At 38.9% G+C, this 27,448-nt stretch overlaps 1 protein-coding gene across 1 annotated transcript; it reads left to right on the forward strand.

The window, feature by feature from the left end:
- Positions 1-20,322: 20,322 nt before the first annotated feature.
- Positions 20,323-27,204, forward strand: LOC148699907 (growth-regulating factor 6-like). Its single transcript, XM_088711662.2, has 4 exons — positions 20,323-20,950; positions 21,619-21,852; positions 22,366-22,687; positions 26,036-27,204. The coding sequence occupies exons 1-4, from the start codon at positions 20,548-20,550 to the stop codon at positions 26,916-26,918; spliced, it is 1,842 nt and encodes a 613-aa protein (XP_088567788.1). The 5' UTR covers positions 20,323-20,547; the 3' UTR covers positions 26,919-27,204.
- Positions 27,205-27,448: the final 244 nt, after the last annotated feature.

Genomic DNA, 27,448 nt, shown 5'->3' on the forward strand with positions numbered 1-27,448 from the left:
ATATTTTTAAAAAATTTATATTTATTTCTATATCCCTATAAAATATTATTTTTTTATAAATATTCCAAATATAATAATTCTTTTAATACTGATAATAAAAACTATTTTATTTTAATTTAAAATAAAATAAAATTTTGAAATTATTTTTTTCACTGTGATCATCTTAAATATTTTTTTACGTCTATCAACAATATTTTAGTTCTTTTAATTTAAAACTGTTAATTTTTTAATAACATTAAATGATATAGGTACATATACAAAAATAAAGATAAAAAAAATTAGGATAGCAAAACAAGTTTTTTACTCGAATATGTGTACAAATATTAATTTTTAAAAAATATTTATGTAAAATTCAATATTTAAAAATATTTTTATAAATAATAATAATATTAATAATAATAATGGTAGTAATAGGAATAACGACGATTGCTATGACTATAATAATAATAATGCTGCAATGCTAGTACTTGTAATTAATATGAGCAAATAATATTATTATTTGTTATTATTTTTTATCATTTTTGTTACATATGATGAGTGATAATATATGTTAAGTAATTTATTTATTTGTCTTTTTTTTCTAATCCAACCAAAAATGGTCAAGTAGCTATCATCATTTCATTTCTCATGTTGGATGTTAGAATTATTGTAGGATCATTTATTATGGCAAATATAGTTGATTGATTATGCCAAATTTAATTGATGTTATCAAATTTTATCTTTATTGGTTTGTGATTGATTGTGTCAAACTTTGCCGAACTTCGTCACGTGGGGGGCTCACGAGGGGTTTTGGGTTCCAGTTGTCTTCGTCCAAGTCGAGAATACCTTCTTTTCCCCCCTTCCCGAGTGGGTTTCCCTGTTTGCAGAGACTCCTGTGGAGGAAGGGAACGGCCACGACCAAGGGGGAGAGGAGCCCCGTGGCGCCGCTGCCTGCATTCCCATCGCCGACCAGCCCGAGCAAGGAGGAGAGGAGCGACATCGCATTCGCCGTTTGCGGCCTTGATCCCACGTCGCGTCACCGTTCGTGGTCGCCTCCGCCGCCGCTGTCCTCATCTGCATCGTCGGCGGCCCCAACTCCAACGACTACGGCACCAACTGGATCCTCCACCACACCATCGGCCTCCCCGACTTCACCCTGGAGCTCCGCTGCTTCCAGAACACTGCCTAGTTTGGTCTCATGGCCATCAGGCTCGGCTACTATGAGATCCTCATGTCCTGCTCCGCAGCAACACCAGCAGCGAGATGAGTCCCGTGGAAAGGGCCCAAGCCGGAATCTCCCCGGGCCTCATCCACATGTTCGTGGACTACAGTGGCACGCTAGAGCAGCGATGGAGCCAGTTCGAGAGGACCCTCGCACTCACGCATCGCAGGATGCTACCATGCATCTACTGCAAGGTCTAAGAGAGATCTTTTAATGGTGCTTCCGTCTGAGGGAGCTAAGCTCCTAGAGCACTCACTTTCGGTGCCCCTATTTTTTCTGGAGATAAGGAAGTTAAGCTCTCTAAGCACCTGCTTTCGGTGATCCTGCTCCTACAAAGATGAGGGAGTTAAGCTCTCCGAGCACCCACTTTCGGTGCTCCTATTCCTCTTGAAATGAGGAAGTTAAGCTCCTCGAGCACCCACTTTCGGTGCTCATATTCCTCTCGAGATGAGGGAGTTAAACTCCCTGAGCACCCGCTTTCGGTGCTCCTATTCCGCCGGAGATGAGGGAGTTAAGCTTCATGAGCACCCACTTCAGTGCTCCTGTTCCTTTAGTGATGAGGGAGTTAAGCTCCTTGAGCACCCACTTTCAGTGCTCCTATTCCTCTAGTGATGAGGGAGTTAAGCTCCTTGAGCACCCGCTTCCGGTGCTCCTGTTCCTCCATGGAGGCAGTGGCAGAGCGCGTTACACCGTCTCGTCAGAAGCTTGGCGAAAAAAAACTTGGCAAGCACGGTGCTGCTCCAAACTTCAGCAACAACGCGCCATACCATACAGTCAGAAGCTTGGCAAAGGTGAACTCGACAGGCACGAAGCATGGAGCAACGCGCCACACCATACTGTCAGAAGCTTGGCGAAGGTAAACTCAGCAAGTGTGAAGCATGGAGCAGTGCGTCACACCGTACCGTCAAAAGCTTTCCAAAGGTAAACTTGGTGGGCGCGTTTTCACTGTTGATCATGCGTGAGCAGCGCGCTACATCGTACCATCAGAAGCTTGGCGAAGATAAACTTGGCATGCACAGTCCCGCTCTCAATCATAGAGGCGTACATTTGCATACCGTCGCCCTAGTCCTCAATCTCTGGCTTTAATTATTTGTTGCCCTGACTCCTTCATCATCCAGTTCAAAGTCTCTTACTCTTCTTCTATGATGCTTTCGTTTATGAACATCATTGAGCTTCGGTTGCTCTCTTTGAGATCTGTCCTCGTTGGGGACGTCTTCACCAAAAGCTCATTCTCTTAGCATCTTTCGATCTCTTATTTCTAAACTCAAATTGGTATCCACTTTACCACCTTGAGTTTGAAGGAGAATATTAGAATCATTGGAGGACTACTGATTGTGCCAAACATAGTCGGCCTCCATAAAGACTGATTGTGTCAAATTTAATCGGCCTTACCAAACTTCACCTTGATTGGTTTATGATTGATTGTGCCAAACTTAGTTGGTCTTACCAAACTTCGTCAGCCTTCTAGTACTATATAAAAATTTGGATATTGTTATTTGTAATGTACCGGTGTTGGTAAAAATTTGGAGAAGATGGTGGAATATTTTAAGAGTCTCTGGCGCTTGTTCAGCATGGTTGTTCTTTTTTATTTATTCTTCTTCACAAAGTAACAGCATACTGTCTGCAAATTGAGATCCAAAATATGATTTTTTTTTCAAATTTTCTATAGTTATATACTTTTATATTTATTTCTTAATAATAATATTTTTTTATTATCCAAAGCTTTTAAAATTTTATAAATAATTTTAAAAAATAAGGATTTCATGATGCATATTAGCTCCGTTGAATTCCTTTTTTTCCTTAAATAATTCAAAGCAAAAATCAAAATCAAAATTAAGCAACACTAAATAGGCCCTTGATTTTTATCTAATTATAATCTGAATGTTTTAAAATAAAAGTAGTCAGTCTTTTTTAAAGGAAAGTAAAAATCGGCTTTTTCTTGTGGCTAAATTATGAGCTGATCCTATCCAAAGCTCACGGACGAGAGTAATAGTTGAGTAATAGTTGATGGCCCAGCGGCATACAATAGACTAAGGCTATACCAATTGGGCTGCATATGGGCCGGCCTGCAGGCTAAATTTGATCGCTCTTTTTTGTTTGTTGGGCTATCCCTAGCCAGACATTCTAGCCCTTGGGCCGAGCCACATGCTTACCTACTTTAGGATTAGCTCCATTGTTTGCCTTCCAATTGGACATGGAGAGACACGACGAGGTGTCATCATTCTCAACTCCTTCAATTAAACAATTCCTACTTCTGGAAATTTCATAAATCTCCTTGAGATATAGTGGCACTGATTTTTCTAATACATATATATATAAAATACGGCTTGGAATTTTCCATTAAGGATCATCAATCTGACTTCTTCGGCTGAATCAGCTATTAAAAATGTGATCTAGTCTCTAGCACAAAAATTTACAGCGTAAAGAAAGAAAACCTAATGTGAGGACCATCTTATTAAGTATGTCTAAGATTCTGGGCAAAACTTGGGACACGATCAATTGGAATAAACCATTAAGATATGTTTTCAAAACGAAATAAGAAGGAATAAAAGTTACTTAATCCACTTATTCGAGCATATAGAATAAACCATTTTTCATGAAAGCATAACCGATGTTTCAGAAAATTGATACATCATAAATGCTCTATTTTTTTCTCCTCCGTCCGCTAATGCTAAGAATAACTTACTTCATTGAAATGGTGGAATAATTTAACCCTCTTTTCCTCTCAAAATTATTTCATTGAACCTATCTACTTTTGATTTTTTATTCCACTTCCAAACGCAGTCTCGAAGGTTCTTAAAGAGACTCCAAAGTCTAGAAATTGCATCTACGAGGGCGAATTTATGTAAAGATTTTAAGAAGATGAATCATGCAACTAATTTAAACTCATAGTACTTCTTCTGCAATAGAATATATTCCTCTTTTGCTGAATCACAGTCTCTTCTTGCGCTTGTTTTTCCTTCTTCCTATCTGATGTTGTTGTTGTAAGATTTGGATCTAGCGTTAATTAAGATAAGAAAATCCATGCGGTCGATACGGTATTCATATTACTAGTTAATAATAGCTTGCGCGACAATCTTTTCCATTTAAGTATATGTTTGTATACGGATTTAGGTAATTTATTGCACAAAACCCAACTTGGAGAACATGTAGCTATGCTTTTCATCCTTTAAATATTCGATTTAGCATCGTCATTAATCATTTAACTAATCAAGATTTCCACCCTGGGCATGTGGGCTAAGGCATGCTTATGGCCTTGGTTAACGAGAAACGAGCTTTCATAATAGGATATAAAAATAGGGTGGTAGTTAAAGAGTAGCAAGTTATAAGACATGGTATAGATTATACCCTTCGTTTTTCTAAGGCATGATGCGTGGGTGGCATCTTGATGTCTCCCTAGGAATGTGTAAAATAAATAATACACCGTCCATTGGGTTCCCACCAATCTCACAAGCAAGACTTCTCTTTTGTTCTCTTCTTTGATGCCTGCACTCGCCATGATAGCCGAGTGCTACCTACGAAGCCTTCATCAGTTTGGGGGAATGATTCTTCTTATTATTCATGATTTCTGTGTTTTCCCAACATCAAGGAAAGAGTGTCAAGATTGATGACGATTTGATGCTGGGGGCAGAGCATATTTCGAACAAATTGCGATAACCAATGTAGCTACATCCAAAACTAGAGAGTAGCTAGCATTGGTTTGGTAATAAATGATGTAGTGAAATATGTTTTTTTTTTTTTGGTAGTCTATTTGCTTGGCTTAAAGGACAAAAATAATGTATTAAAAATAGGAAGGAGTATATACTTTGTACCAGGCGCACCACGTCAGCAATATAGGAACAATCCCAGACAAGAAAAGGGGTATAACAATCTAGGTATATCATAGGAACAATCTAAGACGAAGTGAGAAGGGGAAACAATTTCGGTATCTATAGGAGCAATCCGAGACGAAGTGAGCTGCATGATGAATGAAGCCCACAGGATTGTTGACCATCTCACTTCGCCTTGGATTGTTCATACGATGCACTGGTAATGTGGTGCACCTAGGGTAGGGCATAATTTCTCATTAAGAAGGGTACGAGCTTGCATATAATTCATGTTGCCAAGAATGTCGCCCTATAGTTTTTGAAAAAGACCGCAAAATAGTGACTCATATATCCTGTAGATGGAATTAGCTGCCGCTATTTGATCACTCCGAATTAGGGTACTTTCAAGAGCAAAGAAGAGAACAGCTTTCTCCTACCCAAATACAATGCAATTATGGATCTAAACTAACAAGGATTCACATCCAACCCACTAATCATTTGATTTCGGACATAAAAATTATGAGATTAATATAGCCCACTTGGGCAAACCAATTAGAAATCGGCTTGAATCTATGTTCTCAATCCATCAAACTGTAAGCCTTTGTGTTCTTCCAATTCTGGCCTCCCCGTGATACTTTTGTAGTAGATTATGTGGACCTCAGATCTACAAAGTGAAAAAAAGGCAACAGAGGCATCATTTTAAACCTTGTGTTCTTCCCTAACACACATGCATCCACACATAATTCCACCCAAGCAAGTGGCCAGAAGAGACTCCACACAACAACTTGGAAAGTAAAGACCAAAGGCAAAGATGTGCATGGGGGATGGTGGTGTTGGCTTTTGGAATAATAAATACTCTAGAATGTGGAACTTGGAACCACCACCACATCACAAAGTAAGAAGAAGGTGAAGACTAACAGAAGGGAGATAAAGGGGAACACAGAAAGTAGTTGGACCCAAGATCTCAAAACAAAGAGGAAGACAAGGAAGGCAAGCATTTTATTAATCATATCTAACATTACAAATGATCTGTTTGGCTCCATCACATCCAGATCTCAGAGTACTTGGAGCTATTAGGTTGACTGGTCTTACTAAAAAAATTTAGCCGACTTGGGTACCAATCATAGCCTTGGATTATGATGAAGTTAGACCAAACTTGTTGCATATTGACCCATAAATTATAACCAGAATTTTATACAGCAAACAAAAACAAGTTTAGACATGCAAGCTAAGATCTGCATGAAAACGAAAGACTACAAATATTAAGAAAGTGTTTTATTTATGCAACTCATATTTTACCCGGTTCTACTCCGCTTAGAGCTTGACTTCGTTGTTCATCTAAGGTTTAAATCTTGCATCAACATCCTTTCTTAAGAAATTTTGAAGCATCCATGTGTGTATATGTGTGTGCGATCCACAGGATCATTATTTTCAAATTATGATATAGACAGCACATAAAGTCAGCTAGCTAGCCAGAGATGGAAAAATTGGTCATGGAAAACAAATATTTTTTCATAAAATACATTTTAACACATAAAAGATTATATATATGTATATAAATATATACATTATCATGATAAAAGCCTAGCATGCAAAACAGAGATCATAGTAGTGTGTGGAATTAATGAGTAAAGTTAGGGCGCATACCTAACAAGGACCAACTGCTAGTCCAAACAACCATCTTGATGCTGTTCTATGAGGAACAGGGTCCACCCTCATCAGACAATGGACACAAGGTTAGGAACGTTTTCCACATACACATTGGTAAACGGAAAAGGAAGTAAATTTATCTATGGATCCATATATATATATATATATATATATATTGATACTCTGAGCAAGGTATCTATCACCTTGGAACTGGGCCTCAGTAGCTGGAATTTGTGTGCTTGGAGAACATGGAAAAAAACACAGGATTCTTTTGTTTTTTTAATGTCCCCCTTGACCCCATGGCTCACCTATCCACACTTTCCCCTCGTTTCCCTCACTTCCTTTCACTTTCCCTCTTTAATCATTGTGCCCCAAGCCAAGCACTTGGAACATGAGCAGCCCTAACAAACAAGGGGTCTCCCAAGCCATTCACTTCCCAAGGCACAAAAGGCCGGTGGGTTGTATTGGGACTCAGCACCCTTCTTCTTCAAAGCTTGCTATCCTAAAATTACAACAATAAGTTTCAGAGGGTGGCCTAATGAGCATGGTAATAATATTTCCTTGATTATTATTTAAGCATGACCAAATGACTGTTCAAATTATTTTCAAATAATCAAACAATGGATAAGTATCTAATTATTTGCAGATTTTATGACCAAATTAATCTTAAATAGCCAAAATAACAAATATGTATCCAATTGTTCCCAAATTTTATGATCTATTTGTAGATTGTTAACAAAATTTTCAAAAAATAGCTTTGTGCCATACATCATTGACGCTGCAACCTTTGTTAATGTTGCTGTTGGTGGCTATATGCTATTGTTTATATTTGTTGTCACTAAAGTCTACATCATGTCTATATAATTTTTTTGATTTTTTGCAAGAATTTGTTATGTCAAATTTGTGACTACAATATAGGATATTTATATAAGGATGCCAATATAGTTAGTAAAATCATTCAAGATGCATACTAATGGCATGGATCTAACTCACGCTCTCGTCTAATTTTCGACTAGATTTCTTCTCGCTCTAGTTTAAAAAGGAAAAAAAAACATACAACACTTGTATAATTGCAAAATTCACAATACAATTATAATTATGATGATACAGTAGATATGGTTTGAAACCATGGTGGGACGTATCAGGGAATGTCTGTATAAGATACTATTTCAAGTATCGGCATGGGATATCTTGCTCTTCAAGCATCAGGGCAGTGTGTCTCGTTTTACAAAAAAAAAATGGGGACGATCTCATCCCATAATATTTAAAATTATAGCAATGAAAGTACATGATAATATAATAGGCAGAAAAAAATGTACTCATAAGATTTCAGACACAAAAATAAGACTAAAATTGGCCCTAATTTTTTTATGAAAACTTTTGGTTTTTGGAGGGGTGTCAAAAGGCTTGAGAATATATCATACCCGGGGCTTGGGCACATTTGTCTAGCTCACAACTTGTGCTGCTTAGTTGAAAATATAAGTAAAAATATAACAACCTTAACTCAAGGTTTAGTAATTGGCTGATGAATAAATCTCGACCACATGTAAATTAAATTGAATAAGATTTAAAAAGAATTTAATGATACGTGACAGCCTAGAAATAATCAATCCATGCTAATATTTCAAAATATTTGCAACATGTAAACTGTTACGGTAATATTAAGCCAAGCCAGCAGCAGGAAGTACTCAAAATCCATGCAAGGAGGAAACTCAAAATTTTGGGATAATAAGGAACACTGGTACTCTGCAAATGACTCAAGTCTGTGTCACTCATACGTGTCATCACGGGGCACGACGTGACGCGCGAGCAGTTTCCGCTGGCGTGGGGCCCGGCATCATGCCCGCCACGAGGGGGCCAAGACCTTTGGACGTATTATTTCAGCAAAAAAAAAAAAGAAGACCTTTGGACGTATTTTCCCGAGGGACCCTCAACAGAAGGTGAAATTGTGGATTCCCACCGTAGAGAAAATATAGACAAAAAATAATATGACAAATACATCGCAGACTGGCGCCTCCCGTTTGTAGCTTGTATGCTGAATTAGCGCAAAAAAAAGGTACATAATTATATTTATCTTGTAGTTAAGGGCCTATGCGGTTTTTTTTTATTTTTTTGACAAATTAGTGAGATATCATATGGATAATAATGTTGAAGATAGCATTTGCACCTTAATACCCTCTCTCTCTCCCCTCTCAAAAAAAATATATATATATTTAAACCTAATAATATGAAAATTCTATACTTGTCCTTCTGAGGTTTATTTTTATCCAATACTAGCTGAGGAAAAAATATTAGTCAAACCGTTAACTTTTAACGGGATCCAAATATCATGTCAGAAAATTTTTTGAAAATAACTAAAATAACTTTACATGACATAACAACCACCTAAGGACATAAAAAAATATAAAAATATAAAAATTGCTTATGGTTTATGTTTATTACGCTTATATCTAATATTTTGTAAAATCTATACTGACACCTAGATAAATTGATAGCCTTTGTGAAACCATTTATCTATTATAAGAAAATAAATTTATTTCTATAAAAAAAATAAGACTCCTATTTTACTTTCTCAATCTACGGATCTCTTCGAAGTATTCTGTCTTCAAAAATCATCTTTTCTTCGAGATTGAGCAATTAAGGTTTCTTTCTTGCTTCGTGACCCAACCACGAATGTCTCTTCCGAACAAGCGAGCGACAACAAGCTTCCTTTCCGACCGGCATCCGGCAATGAGCATCCTTCCCAACTAGCATCAAGCAACACGTATCCTTTCTGATCAAATTTAATTCTATATTTTCCACCCACCACGTCACAGAGATCAGGGATGCCAGTGTATTATTTACTGATTATAAGTTCTACTTGTCGAATACCGTAGATATAATTTTCTAATATTGTGGCTGTGGATGAGGATTTTTATGTCTACATACGAAACAATGATAGCTCTAGCAGGTTGTCATCAAAAAAATCCAAATCACTATTGTATGTGAGAACTCTTCTTTTTTGAAGTGCATCAATTGCGGTTCTATAGCCTGATTTGGACTACAGACAAGCTAGCTCAAGCAGCAAAACTCTTGATGCTAGTTTCATGCAGTAGAAAAGTTCAAAAGGCATCCACTTTTCTGAGAGATTTAAATTGCCATCTCTTTGGCACATAGCTCTTTTTTAATGATTCATGAAGATCAAGCTCCAGATCCATGGCGTCTCGCGGCTGTTCTCTTTGGGTGGATGTTGTATCAATTAAGGTTAGTTTGGTTAATTTTTTAAATTTTTTGATGTGATATTTAGGTTTCATTTAAATTAACAGTTTGGCTAACATTCTGTTAAGTTATAAGTTAAAGTGTTGAACAAAAATAAACCACATGAGGATAAGCATGGGTTTTTCGAACTATTAGATGCAAGTATAATTTAAATCTAATTTCAAAGAGGTTTGTAATTTACTCATCACTTAGAGACAATTTTGACTTTTCACATAAAGTAAATAGATTCAGTAATGCTATTAATTTAATGGGGTATAAGTGTAGATTTTACAAACTATTAAACATAAGTGTAATAAACATAAACCTCAAGACAATTTTTGTAATTTTTTCAAAAAAAAGAAGATAGCATTTGCACAAAACTTCTACGATTTGTTGTTTTATTTTTACGATTTTTGAAACTATAAAATTTTCACTTCCAAAAATACTAAAGATTTTAGTTACCAAAAAAAAATACAAAAGTTTTCACAAACAATTTGAAAAATAAAAGAAATTTATTATATATTTTGTTCTATCTAATTTATTTTCTTTCTTGAATATTTGAAAATAAAAACAAAATATAGGAACAATATCAAACTAGATTGCAAGCTGCTATAATATAGATTATATTATGACTTAATTTAAGACAATATAAAATATATTTTTTGAAATTTTAAAGTTTATAAGAGTAAGAATTTCAAGATATTTTTTTTTCTTTTATAAATATTGCTCTCTTCCAAAATCTCTATGCTTTCTCTCTTTTTCATTAAAATAAAAATTAACTAATTAATTGATTATGTATAGTCGGTATCTAAACTTATAAATAATTTTAATATCTAATTCTTTTTGTGTTGAGTTATTATCATCCCTGACCACTCATTATAGATACTTTCTTTTTTAACAAAACCCATGCTCCAGACTTTAGCCTCTCAATTTTCTTAAAGAAGAAAAAATATAACTATTTCTTAAAACAACCGATAAACTACCAACGGAAAGTGTAAAAATACTTTTTTATAATGTATACATACGTTTCAAGATTTGACAAGGGTGTATTTGCAAAATACCATTCTATCAGCTTGTGGTTTTTTTTTTTTGTTTGGCTAAAAACGGGCATTTCATACTACATGGGTACGAATACACCCAGCAGAATCTGCAAACAAAAGGTCCCAGAATGCACCGAGCAAATCATCCTCGCCAACCCATAGGGTGCCACCTGAGTGGCTCGCAACATACGCCGCCACCCAGTCCGCCGCCTTGTTTGCCTCACGATATATATGCATAGCATGAAAAGTAAACCCCTCCCTCACCATCAACCATATATCACGGAGCAAAGGATGGTCCCCTCCATCTCTGTGAGAGCCCCTCCGGATCCAGCTGATCACCATGGCCGAGTCACCCTTCAGGAGGATGGAGCTCGCCTGAAGTACATGTCGTGCATACCGTAACCCCATCCAAGCCGCCCGCAGCTCTGCCCCTAGGACCGAGGTGTCAAAGATCTAACGACCCCCTGCTGCCACCATGCTGGAGCTCGGACCCCTGATAACAAAATCTGCTCCTCCCCTCCTACCTCCGTCCAGGACCGAGCCATCAAAATTGACCTTAAGGAAGCTTGGGGGTGGGGGCTCCCAGGTGAAAAACACCGTGTGAGAAGCTGCCGAAGCAACATGGGGGCCCTAGGTGTCCCGAGCTATCAAAGGTCTATGATTCAGACATGCATGAAGGAACTCTGCTGCCTGTGCCTGCGCCCGCTCCATCACGAACCGTGGGGACAGGCTAGGCTCATCGAAAACTCGGGCGTTCCTGGCCATCCATACCTAATAAGCTATGCAGGACGCCCTAATAGCCACAGAATGCATCTGGGGGGAACTGCACCAACGTCGGACCTCCTCCAGAAAATAATCCCTCCGGCTCCATGCTACCTCCGAAATTCCGGACAGCCTCCAAGCCCTCCTCGCCTAGACACACTGGAATAGTGCGTGGTCCACCGACTCGTCTACCTCATAATACTGGCACAAAGGAGGAATGCTAACTCCACGTCGGCTCAGCGCCAAGCTCGTCGGCAGACGGTCCCAGGCTACCTTCCAGAGGAATAATGCAACCCTCTAGTGTAGCCCAAACCTCCATACCCAGCCACAGTCCCTACCCAGCTCCGACTCCTGCTGAATAACCCGAGAAACATCACCAACTCTGGCACTGGCCGTACAAGTGGTGTTCCATACCCTAACATCTGGACCTGCTGATCTCGGGACGGGGAGAGCCCGTACCCACTCTGCTAAGTGCTACCCGCATAACTGACCCAGCTTGTCATCATCCCACTCTGCCTCCCCAGGCATGAGGAGGTCGTGCACTCGGAGCCCAGCAGTCCCCTCACCGCTGATCATCAGCTTGTGGTTCACGAGGCATGTTATGGACACGTGTACGGGCCACCAACGTGGTAGCCTGATGGTAAGGGGGCGATAATTCCATCCGAGTTGTCCGGGTTCGAAACGCGTGGGCATCGATTAAATTTGAGGATCGGATACCCTACGCCCGATTGGCTCGTTGGCGGTTATGCTTTCCTTCCACCTATAGCTTGGTGGTGCCAGGTGTGACGTATTCACCTTCGGATGGGGAAGGTGTGAGTAAAACGGTATCCATCTGTATCGAATATTCTCCTGACAGGACGGGAGCTGCTATGCGGGGTGGGCTCATCCCTTCCTCCCTTTACCCATTTTGTCAAAGGAAAAAAAAAAAAAAAGGGGACACATGCACGGTATACTATTTGACACGTTTTCCTATCATATTCATACCTTAGCTGTTGGGTTCCTCGGTCAGGACATGATCCTCCGCCTTTGTTTCCGTGGGGTCCACTCCGGACCCGCGGAAGCAGGGAGGAGATTATCGGCCGTATGATTGATGGATCCTTTTTGTTGTGGTCACTGATTGATGGACCTTTTTGGAAGACACGGATGAAGACACCAGGATGATTATGTATCGGTTTCCCGACTGTCGGATATGAATCACTTATGGCCGTTGAAACGAGGGATTCCAGATCAACCAGGTAGATGGATGAAATTCCTCTGGTGGAGGCCATGAGAGTTTATCATCTGGGAGTCTTTTTTTTGGCATGCCATGTATTCAATCTTATGGTTCTTAAAACACATATAAGGCAAATTAAAAATTCTATAATGGACTCTCACTAACTAATGTGGATGAAGAGAAAAGAGTTAAAAGAAACAAAAACGAAAGAGACGAATGAAAGAAGGTATCGATGGCCTCCACCCTCCCCTTTGTAGCATCATTGCTGCTCTCTCCTTCGAACTTTCACTCATTTTCTATCTCATTGTCTAAATACTCTATCTCTTTCTCTTCCATCACCACCACCACTATTGTTATTGTCCAAATCTGTACGAAATATGAAATATTTTCCTTCCGATCCACCACCACCTCCACCAAGAGTGTTGATCTCAGCAAGATCTGGCTCGAACAATTCGATCTGATTAGATCTACCTCCAATCTAGCCTACAAAAGGAGATACCAAGTGATTTTGCTCCCCTTCTTCACAACAACATGCAGAATGATGGATTGGAGGGAAAGCTTGATGCTTGGGCTTCGACAAAAGAAACCCTAGCACCAGCATCTTAGTTGGTGGTTGACCTGAGGGTGGCCTAATAATTATGAATACATTCTATATTATCGAAACATATCTCATGCACTATTTATACAAATCTCAAGTGAGATAATACAATATTTTCATCATCCATTTTCTAATAAAATGCTACATGTCCATTTGGTACATATCTGAGCTTTTCTGGTATGCTGATACATGCCTAACAATTCTTAAATATACACCTATCTGAGCTTTCCAGGCAATACATACCTGAGCCTTCTTAACAGCTCATTCATTCTAGTTCTTATGTACCTTCTCAGGTTTTAGTAATGAGCTCATCCCGTTACATATGGTATCATCCTCAATAGCATAAGGATTATGCTGGAAGTGAAAGGCCATCGACAACTAAAAAAGACTTTAAGTTCAAATGAATCAAGTCTTGAGATTTGATAGCTAGGAAGAGAAGAAGGATAATAAAGAAGAGGAGGCGCCGATGAGTAGCTGAACAAATAGGTTATGGCTTGTTAGTGAAGTTCTCGACATTGTCGAAAACATGCTAGTGTGCAAAAGAAGAGATAAAAATGGAGACAAGAGAGCGAAATGGAAGAGGAGGAAATTGAAAAAATTGGCTCTCTATATTTATCCATTAAGTAGGTTAAGTGAGTTTTTTGAAGAAAAGAGATGGTGCTTCAAAACCTAAAAGTGCAAGGAGGCCCTCCCTAGATGATATAATCTAGTGACCTCACCAATGAATTTTCGAGCCCACTTGATATTAGGCACTCCCTATACAATATGTAATAAGTCAACTAAAACTTTGTTATTGACTCATGGTATTTTGTTAAAAAAAAAATTAGTTAATGAACATTCAGATCAATATTTTAAATGATCATTTATTTTTTTTAAAAAAATTAAATTATAATTAATCTGATCAGTACCTCATCAGAAATAAGAAAAAAAGCTATAATGAGAAGAAGTTAAAGCCATAAAAAAAAAATCATATCCAAATCCAATCCAATTAAAATATTTTTATCGAATACAAACTCGACCGATCCTTTAATAGGCTAGACACAAAACAAAATTTGCATAGGAAAATTTCACCCAATGGTTTAAATTGATTTACTACAAAAGCATACCCCTCCGCTTTACCTACCCCACCCACCATATTTAAGAAGTCCTCTCTCTCTCTCTCCCTCCCTCTGTGTTTGCGTGTGGGATAAATCCACTATGGGCCACAAGCATGTCTCCCTATGTGCATGCCACACCACATGGTATGTGTATTATTTCCAACATTCTCAAAGATCCACAAGCAGGACCACACCTGACCGCTTATCCTTTGTAATGCCTTTTAAGAGCCCCTACACTCATTTCCACTGCTCTAGTAAATGTAACCTCCCTCTCCCTCTCTTCTACAGCACCTATCAACCTTGACCATATACTCCCCACCTAATTTATGATGAAAAACCATCTGGAAATTGATGAGCAGCAGAAGCATTACCCCAAACAAGGTTCACTGTATTTGCTGTGAAACATTAAGACTCTTTAAATGAGTTGCTTTTACGGCCTATGACTCTTAAGTAGGAAAGGAATTGGGGTCTAAATAGCCTTGTTGGGTGTGAGTTGTCAAGGAACAGGCACAAGAACTTCATTTTTTTTTTGTTTGACATGAAAAGTATTTTCCAAACAGCAAGTGAGTGGTTGATGTCGGTAGGTCATTAATTTGAAGACTCATGCTTAGCTTCCTCTAGTCATTTAGTTGTCAATTTCTTCTTTGTGTTAGTTTCTATATCTATTTTTTACCCGAAAACAATGCTCTGATGATCAATGACTTATCCAATAATCTACATTGCCGTGCATATTAAGAAATTAAGCATCACATACCTCTTTCGAAATGAATTACACATGGTATTCGTCGCTATGCATTGATTTAGCTTAAATGAGAGCCATGAACGTCCAATGCTTAAAGTTTATAAGAAGATTTAGGAGTAGTTTTAGGTTTTGACGAACTCTGTTAGCGGAAAATTGGTAGCTTATTGGAGTGTCTACCTTTTGATTAAAAGTAATTAGATATGACGATGCAGATTATAATCATGCACAATGGCGGTATAGTCCAACCAAATAATTCAATCGGTCACGAAGTAATGCTGCTGCATCCTTGAATTGCAACTCCCCATAATGCAAATTTTAATCGGTCACGAAGTAATCGCATTTTAGAGCTGTGCAATACTGGAATGGTTATATGAAATCTGAACAGTGGAATTTAGATGCAAATGATAGATCTTTCACATAAAAATGGCATTAAGCCAAGTTCTTTTTCAATTCCGCATTATTTCACTAGGTGAATGGAGTGGCTTGTCTTGCATAGATGATGTTTTGCAACAACTTGTAAAGATCACATATGGTAATTTATGGTATGCTTAGCGTATTTTAGTAGCAAACCCCATATGTTGCTCGTTTAAAGGAAAAGGGAAGCAGAAGAAGCCTTTGTGCCGGTGCACACGAAAGCGAGATGGGGTGGGAGACAAAAGCATACATGGAAACATAGTTGGGAAAAAGATGGATAATGACACCCATGGACGTCAAAAGCTTAGTTGCTCTTTCTTTCTTTTTTAAGCGTGGAGAGACTAAAGAGGGTAGAGTAAACTGTATATTTTAATTATTCAAATAGAGAAGAGGACCCCTGAGACCATGGCTGTTAAACAAGGGGTTTGGGCTGTATCTTTGGTGTGAAGGAATAATTGATCTTCTTTCGCAATCATGCCCCCCATGTATCACGGGGCACTTCGAAACTTCTCTTTCATCTTCTCGCAGCAGCTACTGCACGAACCAATGGTGCGGATCATTCCTTCATGCCTGAACCCTAAAAAAGGAGTTGAATCATCTTCATACCTTTCCCGATAAATCCTCTCATTAGTATCCAATCTTAGTTTTGACCAAAACATGCTAAAACGTTGGTCAAAACAAAGCTCAAGTAAGCTTAGAACAATACAAAGGAAAAGCAAATTGGTGTCGACGGCACGTGAGGGGAAGAGCTGGACCCGCCACTTGCCGATATAGAAATTAGACTTCCAATTCAAAATTGGCGGCCCGTGCACATGACCGACTCGTGGTGGGACCGCTTATTCTAGTACCATGGGTGCCATTGGGTTTGCTATTTTAGGCGGAACCTAAAGAGTGGTGTGTTTTTTTTATGCGTCACTTTTTGCATAATAAAACCCATGCCAAAGTCCGAACTAACCATCAGCATCATGCCAACTCTTGGTTTTGGTGTGGGCCGTGATGCGATGGTGCAATTCCCCACGTGAGAAAGCTGATTCCAATGATATAACAGTGGTTGGCTAGTCTTTCGACATGTCAGGAGGCCATCAAAATGACTTGCACAGCCCATCACATCTGGCTAGCAAGGAATGCTCGCATCTTCGGCGAGCGCAGGATGTTATCGATGTTTGTTGCGGAGACCGCTCGAGTATAGGCAATGGAGTTCAGACCCACCCTCCCTTCAGATATACCTTTGATAGCTCAGGACACCTAGGGTTCCCTCTCTGCTCAGGCAGTTCCTCGGACAGTGTTTTTCATCTGGGAGCCCCTACCCCCGAGCTTCCTCAAGATCAACTTTGACGGGTCGATGCTGGATGGAGGTACGCGGGGCTGTGCAGGCTTTATTATACGGGACTCGCACTCCAGGGTAGTGGCAGCGGGCAGCTGCCAGTTGTTTGACACATCAGTTTCGGGGGCGGAGTTGCGAGCTGCCTGGGCAGGTCTTCGCCATGCGCGGCAGGTGCTGCAGGCCGGTTCGATCATCCTAGAGGGCGATTCGGCCACGATCATTGGGTGGATTCAGAAGGGTTTGAGTAGTGAGAGCACAAACCATCCTCTGATCCGAGACATAGGGATGATGATGCGGGATGGGGTGGCTTTCGAGGCCAAGCATATATTCAGAGAGGTCAACGGGGTGGCTGCCTACATGGCTCACCACTCAGAATACACCCTGTGGTCAGGAGAGGGGGAGTTGCCACTGGCACTCCGCGAGCTTGTGTTTTTTGATTTTCTTAGGTATATTCGTACGCACATTATATGAAGAATCCGTCAAAAAAAAAAAAAAAAAAAGCTGATTCAAATAACTAGTTAATGTTGAATTACCTAAAAAAATTGATATTATAATGGAAATAATATATATTACAAGAGAAATATTTTATTATGATAATATATTCATGATAGCAATAATTTCTGCCATGAAAATAGTTCAACTCGCGATAACGATTAATAACTATCACAAATTACAAGTTTTATATTATCTTCTGAATCAATGAAAAAAATCTCATCACAAAATGATAACTTAAGTTATAATATCTTAGTAGTCCTCATTAAAAAGTGATACCACAGTCTCTAGCACCAAACAAAATTGTGGAGAGAAGATAAAATTCACTAATTGGTGACAAAATTTTATTCTTGCCACTAAAATCTTTTTACGAAGAAAATTATTAAATTTTTGTTATGACTATTTTGTCGTTACCTATAAATCGTTTTTGAGAAATAGAAGAAGTTTAATGTTATATTACAATAAGAAATTTAAAGTAAAGTTCTTTCCCTTATATATATATGCCATAAAATTTTATTTTCACCGTTGCTCTCCTAGATTGTTCATATGCATATATCGCCATCTCTCTTTCTGTTGTTAGCATGTTTATACAACATAATTGCCACTATAGAAAATAACAAAGGAGCATTTTTGAATTAGATTTGAAAAGAAAAATTAGAACACAAAAGAAACTAGCCTTCAATCTCACTTGAGCGCTATCACCTTGATTAGCTCTTTTATGCCTAAAGTTTTTATAGAATTTTGAAGCCCATCAAGCAAGCTTATATTTGGCTTTATTTGAAATCAACCTTAAATTGAGCTTGAAATAATAATAATGAAATCAAACTTAATCTAAATTCCTGAACTCGAAATTAATTGTTATGGTATCATATGGTCTTATCTAAATTACAAACTTAGTAGCTTTTGTAACTTGTGTTTGTTGACCTAGAAACTGCACTGAAAATTAATCATTTCTATTATTTATGATTCCACACTATCACAATTTTTTGTCACGGCACGCTGTCACCAATCTCTTTATGCATGGCTCAAAGATGCTATTTGATGATCGGTTAGTATCGACAATCTCTGAAGCCCATAAATAAATGTAATTAATGGAAAAACTTAAAGGTGGATGGTTTATAGAATGAATTAGCTTATGCAGATTTAGTGAAATTCTTTATTTCCAGCGCGGCTTTGTTATATTTCATGATGTACTCAAAAATTTGTAATAGATATACAATAGTGTTTTTGTATATGATCTCAAAGTTCTAAATATCTTTTTTAAAGGACAAGGTGAGGTCCGTGAGGATACCACTATCATTTTTGCACGTTGAACCTCTTCTAAGTGAAGAGGAGTGTTTATTTGTTGGTTGGCTGGCTGAGTGCTGCATGAGTTCTATACTGGAGGCATGTCGTAATCTTTTTGCACAAGGAATCTAAATTACAATACTAAGAAAGAGGATGAAAAGAAAACTTTTTTCTCTCACGGGCTAATCAACAATAGCTTAGGAGATGGACAACACATCATGGATGTGCGAAGGTCAATTTGCAGACTATGGAAGGAGATGTGTGTGAAAGCCAGCAAGATGACAAGAGAGCTTGATTTTGTTGACGCAATTGAAATTTAATGCAGGACATGCCATATGTCCCACGAAACTATGAAAGAAGAGGGTCAAATATGCGTTCCTCTCGTGGGGATACCGGAAAGTGGGCCCAGAGATTAGGTTCTAATGGGGTGCAAGATTTGGTGTGTGCCACCGGATATCTGATCCAACCCAACATGAATGGGATGGGTTTTACTCAACCTATTTCCATTCTAGGGTGTAAAATATCCGAAGTTGGTTTGGTCGGGTGCGGGTGATGGTATGCCTCGCCCTGAACCCGATCCGATATACCCTTAATCAAAATCCCTCCTTCTAAAATTATAATTATTTTATAATTTTTGCATGATGAGTTTCTTATGTGACCTGATTCGATTTGTTTTATCTCGATCCGACCTGAGGCGGGTATGGGTATAAAATTTTTAATGATAGGGTAGGTATGGATATTGGACAATTTGATTCATATCTGATTTTTTTTTCCATTTTTAGCCTCTCCCATAAGGTTATAATGAGAGAGAAAGTAGGGAGGGGGGGGGGGGGGGGGGAGAGAGAGAGAGAGATGGAAATACATAAAAATAACCGACCGAGCTTGCAAGGTGGTAAATGGCGAGTGGGCCAGCTCTATTCTCCCCAGCAATACAAACAAAAGAGAGAGAAGCTACCAAGGGAGAAATATACGAAACCTCATAACCACCTAATCAATACCTCCTGCTGGCTTCCAGGGGGCCCTGAAAAAGCCTTTACAGCTTTTCTCCAAGGGAGGCAATACACCCACCCAAAGCTGGTCTGGAATCACATCTCCAGACCCACCCCAAGTGCACCCACACTGAAGTAACGTGGAAGAATCAGCTCAATAAACCTAAAACCATGCAACGTTGTCATGAGCCGTACCCACTGCCCTCCTAAACATTAATTTTGTTATACTAAAAATGCCTTCTTCTTTCCCTATATATATGGTGAATATCACATTATATACACTAAAATTAATTTCTGTAATCCATCCACTTGAACTTTTAATGTGTTGTGTAACTAGCCAATATTTTGTAGGATCCCATGCGTGAGCAAACTCTCTCTCTCTCTCTCTCTCACACACACACGCACGCACGCACGCACGCACGCACGCGCGCGCACACATTCCTCCCACCAACCCGTACTCCGAAGTCCCTAGTCTCAAGACTGAAAACACCCCCTAAAGGAAAGCCAGGCTGGTTTTCTGAACTCAAGCGCAAAGCAAAACCTTCACTCCTCCCTTCTCACCTTAAAATGCTCCTCCTCCCACTGCCACTCTCCTCCTCCTCCTCCTCCCGCTGCATCCTTTTCTCTCATGAGCTCACCTCATCACTCCTTGCTTCTCTTTCCATACGGTAAGAGTGAGGCGGGTGGTGGAGGAAATGGACATAGGTGGGGTGGTGGGCATGGAAGGGCTGGTGAGTGGTGCCTCTTCTGAGTTTGGTGGTCCTTTCTCCTCTCCCCGGGTCTCCTCTGACTCTGAACTCAAGCAAAGGGGGGTCTTTTGCTCAAGTGGGAGGTCTGGTGGGTTTGAGGAGAATGAATGGCGGTTCTCCAAGATGGCAAGGACTGAGGCAATGTTGGCACCAAGCATCACCAGGGGAGCTGCCTTCCTCCATCGATCCAACTCCCACTCCCTCTTCCCTGAGAGGGAGCAAATGCTCAGCTTCTCATCATCACCATCCTCCAAGCCGGATGCCATCGTGCTCGCCAGTGATGAGACCTTACCTTACTACCATCACCCATCATCATCTTCTTCAACACCTTCTTATCTCAGGAATGCAGGTATAATAACGCTCCCATTATGGTTGTCTTGGGCAATGTTGGATTTCTCGGTCCAGGAAGGTGGGTTTTTGGTGTTGGCTTTGGGGTTTGTGTGGGCCTTTAAGTATGAAAGGGGTTTGTTATTAGGTGGTCTGTTTGATTCCAGTATTGATTGAAAGGGGGGTCTTTTCATGGCATTTTTGATCTTTGGTTTTAGGTCTTCTCGAGAAGAAAAGTTGGATTCTTTACCTTTCTTTCGGCCTCTTGGTTGTGTCTTGTCTTCAAAGGTGTGATTTTGGGGTGATGGGTTAACGCAAATGGGGACATAAAGATCAATAGGAAGGAGCAAATGCAGTAATGCACCAAGACCTATTGATTTTTTTTCCCTTTTCTTTTCTTGTAGTTGTTGTTCGAAGGACAAAGGATGGCAAAATGGGCTCTTTTATTTCTGTTTTTGTTTTTGATATTTATCCTGCTTGATGTGCCTCCTTAAATATTGCACGCAAGTTATGGGGTTATGCCCCTCTCTGCCGGGCCTTCTTTGAGGGCTCTGTTGTTTTTTATTCCAATTTTTTCATGATTTTCTCCCATTCCCTTTCGTTTACCTTGTTGCCTCCTCTATGCCTTATTTGATATGGCTTGAATCCTGTCTTATCTTTTCCTTATCTCTCTTCTCCGTTTTGTTTTAGGTGTTTCAGGCTGGGATTCTGGAGGCTCAAATGTGAACATGAATGGGGTTTTGTCAAGGATGAGGGGGCCCTTCACTCCATCCCAGTGGATGGAGTTGGAGCACCAGGCATTGATCTACAAGTACATTGATGCAAATGTGCCTATACCACCTAGCTTGCTCATTTCAATCAGAAGAAGCCTCAACCCATCTGGGTTTTCTCCCATCTCATCTGGATCTTTTGGTTTCAGTCCATGTAAGGCTCTCTATCTTCCATAAAAGCAAAAGTTAGAATATAAGTATAAAGAGTAGATTTGCTGGCATCTATTCATTTAGTATTTCAACATAGGCTTATTTTTGATTGAAACCAGAACTTCATTAGTCTCTATGATATTTTTAGATACAGAACAAATGATAAATATCCTCCTTTTCTTCTCTTACTCTTGTTGGAGATCTGTGTCCATTTCTATTTTAGCAGTATTTTTTTATTATGCAAGCTAGTTCTGGTCCTTTGTTCTTAAATCATTCCAAGTTTGATCTTGAATTTAGTCTTTTTGTCCTAAAAAGATTTGATTTCCTTCCAAAAGCTCTATGTTTCCCAAAAAAATTCTCTATTTTTTCGACTCACTTTTTATGATTCCCTGCTGATTTGTTTTATAAAGATTCAATTTTGTATCTGAAATGTGATGATGTGCATTTTTTGCCTTGTTAGCACTGGTAATATAGTTATAGTTACTGATTTCTCTAGTATACATTCTGATTATTGCAGTGGGATGGGGATCATTTCATATGGGATATTCTGGAAATGTTGATCCAGAGCCTGGTAGATGCCGTCGAACTGACGGGAAAAAATGGCGGTGCTCGAGGGATGCAGTTGCTGACCAGAAGTACTGCGAGCGACACATGAACCGGGGCCGCCATCGTTCAAGAAAGCATGTGGAAGGCCATACTGGCTATGCCGCTAAAGCTATGCCCATCATCCCTCCTTCACAATCAGCTTCAGCTGTTTCTGGCAGCAGATCATGTAGTAGCCTCACCATTACACAGCAGCAGTCGAATGCAGCCGATCCTTGCCCTGCACCGCTCAACAGGTAGAATCAGATCAATGCCTATCATTTAGTTCTCCTTACATCCACATTATTTAATTTCTAAAAGCACTCACGGTTTCTCTGATTTCCTTTGTTGTTATAAAGCATTTAGGGTTTTACCTTTTGAAATACTTGACAAATACTAGACTGCATTGTTATAATAAACATTGTAAAAGCATATGTCAACAGCAATAAACTGTTAAAACATCTAAGTGGTTGTGAAATGCCAAATGTGCTTTCCTTTGTTACTTTAGATATTTTAACTGGATGCTTGTTCATTATAGCTAGTATTTCATGGAAGGTGAAGTCTGTCAAAAATATGGTGAGATGACATATTGATCATTGCATGATTTTAATGCTCTCATTATGATCAAGTTGTTATTATTATACTAGTTAAATGGTAGGCAACATGCCAAAAGATGCTTTCCAATCTTGCCGGCATTTCCAACATGCCATTAGTGATTATCATCATTGTTGTCTTGAAGATCCTCAAGTCTCTCCAAAAGATAATTAGTCAACATGTTTAACCAATTGCTCACTGTTTTTTTGAAGCATATAATAGTCTACTGTCGTTATCGTAGATGTTAAAATGGCAATTATAAACTACCAAAAGATTATTTCCTTAACCTTTAGGAATTTAAGAGAGCTAACATCTACCAACTGATGCTTGGCCAAGTGGTTGGTACCCTCAATTCATTTGTAGGCGGTCTCTCATCAAGTTACTCTGGGATTTGACATTGTTGCATGTGTGGTGCTGCTAAAGGTACATGATGTGAATGATGTGGGAATTTGTTTGAATATTGCACAGCCTTGTCCCAAGTTCCCTTTGTATCAAACATTCATGACCCAATAATGCCAACAACTGAAGAGAAAAAAAAATTATTGTTATATATGGCTATAGCCACTTGTATCTGATTGGTCGAGTTAATGACAACTCAGCATGCATCTATGAGTCTAACATGTTAAGTGCCAGCACAAGTACCCTGTAGAATGGCCTCTCTAGTTGCTTGTAAGAAATACAAATAGTAGTGCTGTTGTTATTGTTTAAAGAGTTAGCACAATGAAAGTTTCGAAGTAAGTTACTTAATTGTTTTTGATCTGTCAGAAGTTATAACATAATGTTGTTTTTAACCATTACTATTCTAAATTTGTTTTTGTCTTAGATAACAGAAGATAAGGTTGAATTGACTGTGTGGTTTCAAACATAGGTTGATGCAGTTTGATTGTTGGATGACTTTACTATTTCCTCATTATCTCTTTAAGAACTGTCACAGCTAAATGGTTGTTAAAATGCCATAACCACTTTGAGTTGATCATTTGGGAATTCAACAATGTTTATTATAGCTATAACTAGTGTTATTTTGACGTTCAGTTCCATCCGAAACTCGACCAGTCACATGATTAAGAAGTTCTGCGGCTATAACAATCTCGTAAAATGTATAAAGAACCATCTTTGTTATCCTTATAAACATTGTAATAGGCAAACAGTTGATGTCCAAGCGTTTATGTTGATCTTATAGAAATCCAAAGCAGAATGTTATTTATGGTTACAACCAGCATTACCATGTTTACTTGGCATAATCATGCACAAAAAAGGAAATGAGACGGTAAATTTAGCCTGAAAGATATATGGAGTTATACCTGTTACACTTAATAGTTCACTTTTATATAGTTCATTGAAAAAAATATCTACTACATGGGTGAAAATTTTCAGGTCCTCTTCTTCACAAATTTGACTTGCTGATATGTATTGAAAGCAAACTCTTATGTTCTTCGTTGTAACACCAGATTAAGGCCAATGCTGGATGTTAAATATGCTAGCTATTACAATAAAAAGAAAAAACTGTCATAGCAATAGCGTTGCACATCAAAAGATTCAAAGGAAAAGGCAGAAGTGATGGGCATTATGTTCATGGGTCCTAAATTAAAATATCCAAAAGGCCTGAAAATATAAATTATGGATCGAATAAATCTATTTATTATGGGTCGATGGGGTTCTGTAAAAAGAATTAGATTACATATAGTTTTCAGCTATACATTAGAAACTTAAATGCAAACAATATAGGGAAAATTGAGGAAAGAGAAACTACTATGTTCCTCTCCTTTATAAAGATGTAATGATCATAAAGGTGAAATGAGGTTGCTGCAATAAGCTGCAGTTTGAAGAACACATATCAATCACTGGCCTTAATGAGCTGGGTAAAGGAGTTGTCTACAAATGGTTGAGGCGTATTGATAGCAAGTTTAATCATATTATTTGTAAACTTCATCTGATTCTGTAAACCAAATTTAGCAGCAAGCTTCAGTCTGCATATGAAGTGATTATACTTTCGAGTCATCACATGCTTAAGATAATGTTGCAAGCCTTTATGATGATTTTCAACATGATAATTTTTTCACTTCTTCACAGCATTCCCAATGCCAGATAAGAAAAAGGGATGATTATGACACTACCCTGTTTATTCATGTTTGCAATAAATGATTTATTGCATTCCCTATATCATGACATAGTTTGCTCTGCAATTAGGTTTGTGCGTAACAGGCATTGATAGATTACAACTGTTAAGCTGTTTCCATGCAGCTGTCTCAAACAGTGTTATCTTACCCGTACTCAAGAAGAAATCATGTTGAGTTTTCTTTGCTTCATCTTTTTATTTAACAGCCATAGTTTCACCTATATACAGCAAGTTCTAAGTTCGATATTTTTATATGACTAGCATTTCCATCATCATATTTATGACTCTCTAAACTCACTAACTCAAAATAAATAATGCTTTGTAGAAGTAAACTATTCAGATTATTGCTTGATTTCTAGGTCTTCTAGTCCTTTGAATATTTTTTAAAAAAAGAATCCTGGCTTAAGTAGACTGTCCTTGAAGGATTTTCTAATTAATCCAGAAATTCGAACGACAGATATTTGAGAGGTTCTACTTGGATGTGTAAAAAGTAATTGCTTGCCCACTAAATTAAGCTATTGCATTAGATCTTTTTTAGATTGCCTGGGTTCCCTTTTTCTTCAGTCAATTATACATACCTGCGGTCTTGATGACTTCAGTGACTTGCTCTCCTTTAGAAAAGAAAAAGATAATATGCTATTGCATTTTCAAGTCTTTAGAGATCATGACTGCCTCAGATTCTTCTTCTAAATTCCAAGATCAATGAACAAAATAATTCTAGTCATGTATTTTATGTACAATGTTACCATGGTAGCGAAATTATTGATTGCCTTTCAAATAGTTATGATATTGCAGTGAATATATATGGGCTAATTATCCTGAAAAAATGAACCTTTGAGCTGGACTGCATGACCCCCCTTTCAAGTACTTACCAGTGATTGTTGGTCTCCTGCAGGATGCTGATAAGCAAAGCAAATGTAAACGATCATCTGCAGGACTCTCAGGGCCTCTCCGCACTAAATTCTGGGAACCCAAAACCTATGAATACCTTGCTTCCCATCTCTAAAAAGCAAGATCCCTTCAAAGTAGTCTCATCCCGAGGAGACTTCACACACATTACCACCGAAATCATTGTCAATCCTTCAAGAAGTTCCACACACAACTTCAGCTTTGTACCCACTCCAAAACTCAGTGAGCAACGACCCCAATCCCATCCTCTTCGGCATTTCGTGGTTGACTGGCCTAAAAACCAGTCCGACTGCTCAACCATCATGTGGCCAGATGTTGAGGAAATGCAATCTGACAGAGCCCAACTCTCCATTTCAATGCCTATGGCTTCCTCAGGCTTCTCATCGTCATCCTCTTCTCCTAACCAGGAAAAGCTTACGCTTTCACCCCTTAAGTTATCCCGGGATTTCGATCCCATTCATATGGGTCTAGGAATAGGAGGTGTTCTGAATGAGGTGACCCAGCGACAGGCAAGTTGGACACCTATCTCCTGGGAGGCCTCCATGGCTGGACCTCTTGGGGAGGCCTTGACCAATGCATCTAGCACTCCAAAGTACCAAAGCAAGAATGTATCTAGCACTCCAAAGTACCAAAGCAAGAACTGCTCGTCATCGTCTCTAAACCTCTTGACAGATGGCTGGGATTCGAGTCCTCAGCTAGAGTCATCGCCAACAGGTGTCCTGCAGAAGACCAACTTTGGCTCGCTGTCTAGCAGCACTGGGAGCAGCCCCAGGGCAGCGAGTCACAAGGCTCACGACAGCACTGGCAGCTTGTGTGATGACCTCCTTGGCTCAAACCTTGTAGAGCCCCCAAACATCTCCTCACTGTAGGCTTCTGACCGAGAAACAAGAAGTACAAGAAGACGGGAACAAGAAGGAACTACTCAAGAGAGGACAGAGAAGGCTTAGGAAAAGGAAATGCAGCAGGGATTGAGGAATGTAGGTTTTGGTTTTAAGTTTGCAACTCAAGAACAAGAACCTTTTGGTTTTTGAGTTTGTTAATTTTATCCATCCTGTTCTTTATTTGTTCTTTCATCTTTTTGTTCCGTTTTACTCTGCCCTGTCCACGTACTTTTATGCATGGTTTGTGAAAAATCAGTATAGTTGTGCTGGGAAATGTCTTTGTGGCTTGTGCTTGTTCGCAGCCGTGTATGAGTGGAGGTGTTAAATTTTGCAGGATCAGGCTTCAACATGACATCTTGTTTAATTCGTTGTGCTCAAGTAACCTTACATGGGGAAACTGTTGGAAATTCTCTCTCTTAATTTGATATTGGTATTTTATATTGATTATTTAATAAATAGCTTTTGGTGCACAGAGCAAATAAAATAAATTAAGTTAATCTTATGAAATGCATTCTCTT

The sequence above is a fragment of the Phoenix dactylifera genome, chromosome 15, assembly GCF_051530095.1.
Source record: "Phoenix dactylifera cultivar Ajwa chromosome 15, Ajwa_hap1_PhDact_Kaust_v1.1, whole genome shotgun sequence".
Lineage (NCBI taxonomy): Eukaryota > Viridiplantae > Streptophyta > Magnoliopsida > Arecales > Arecaceae > Phoenix > Phoenix dactylifera.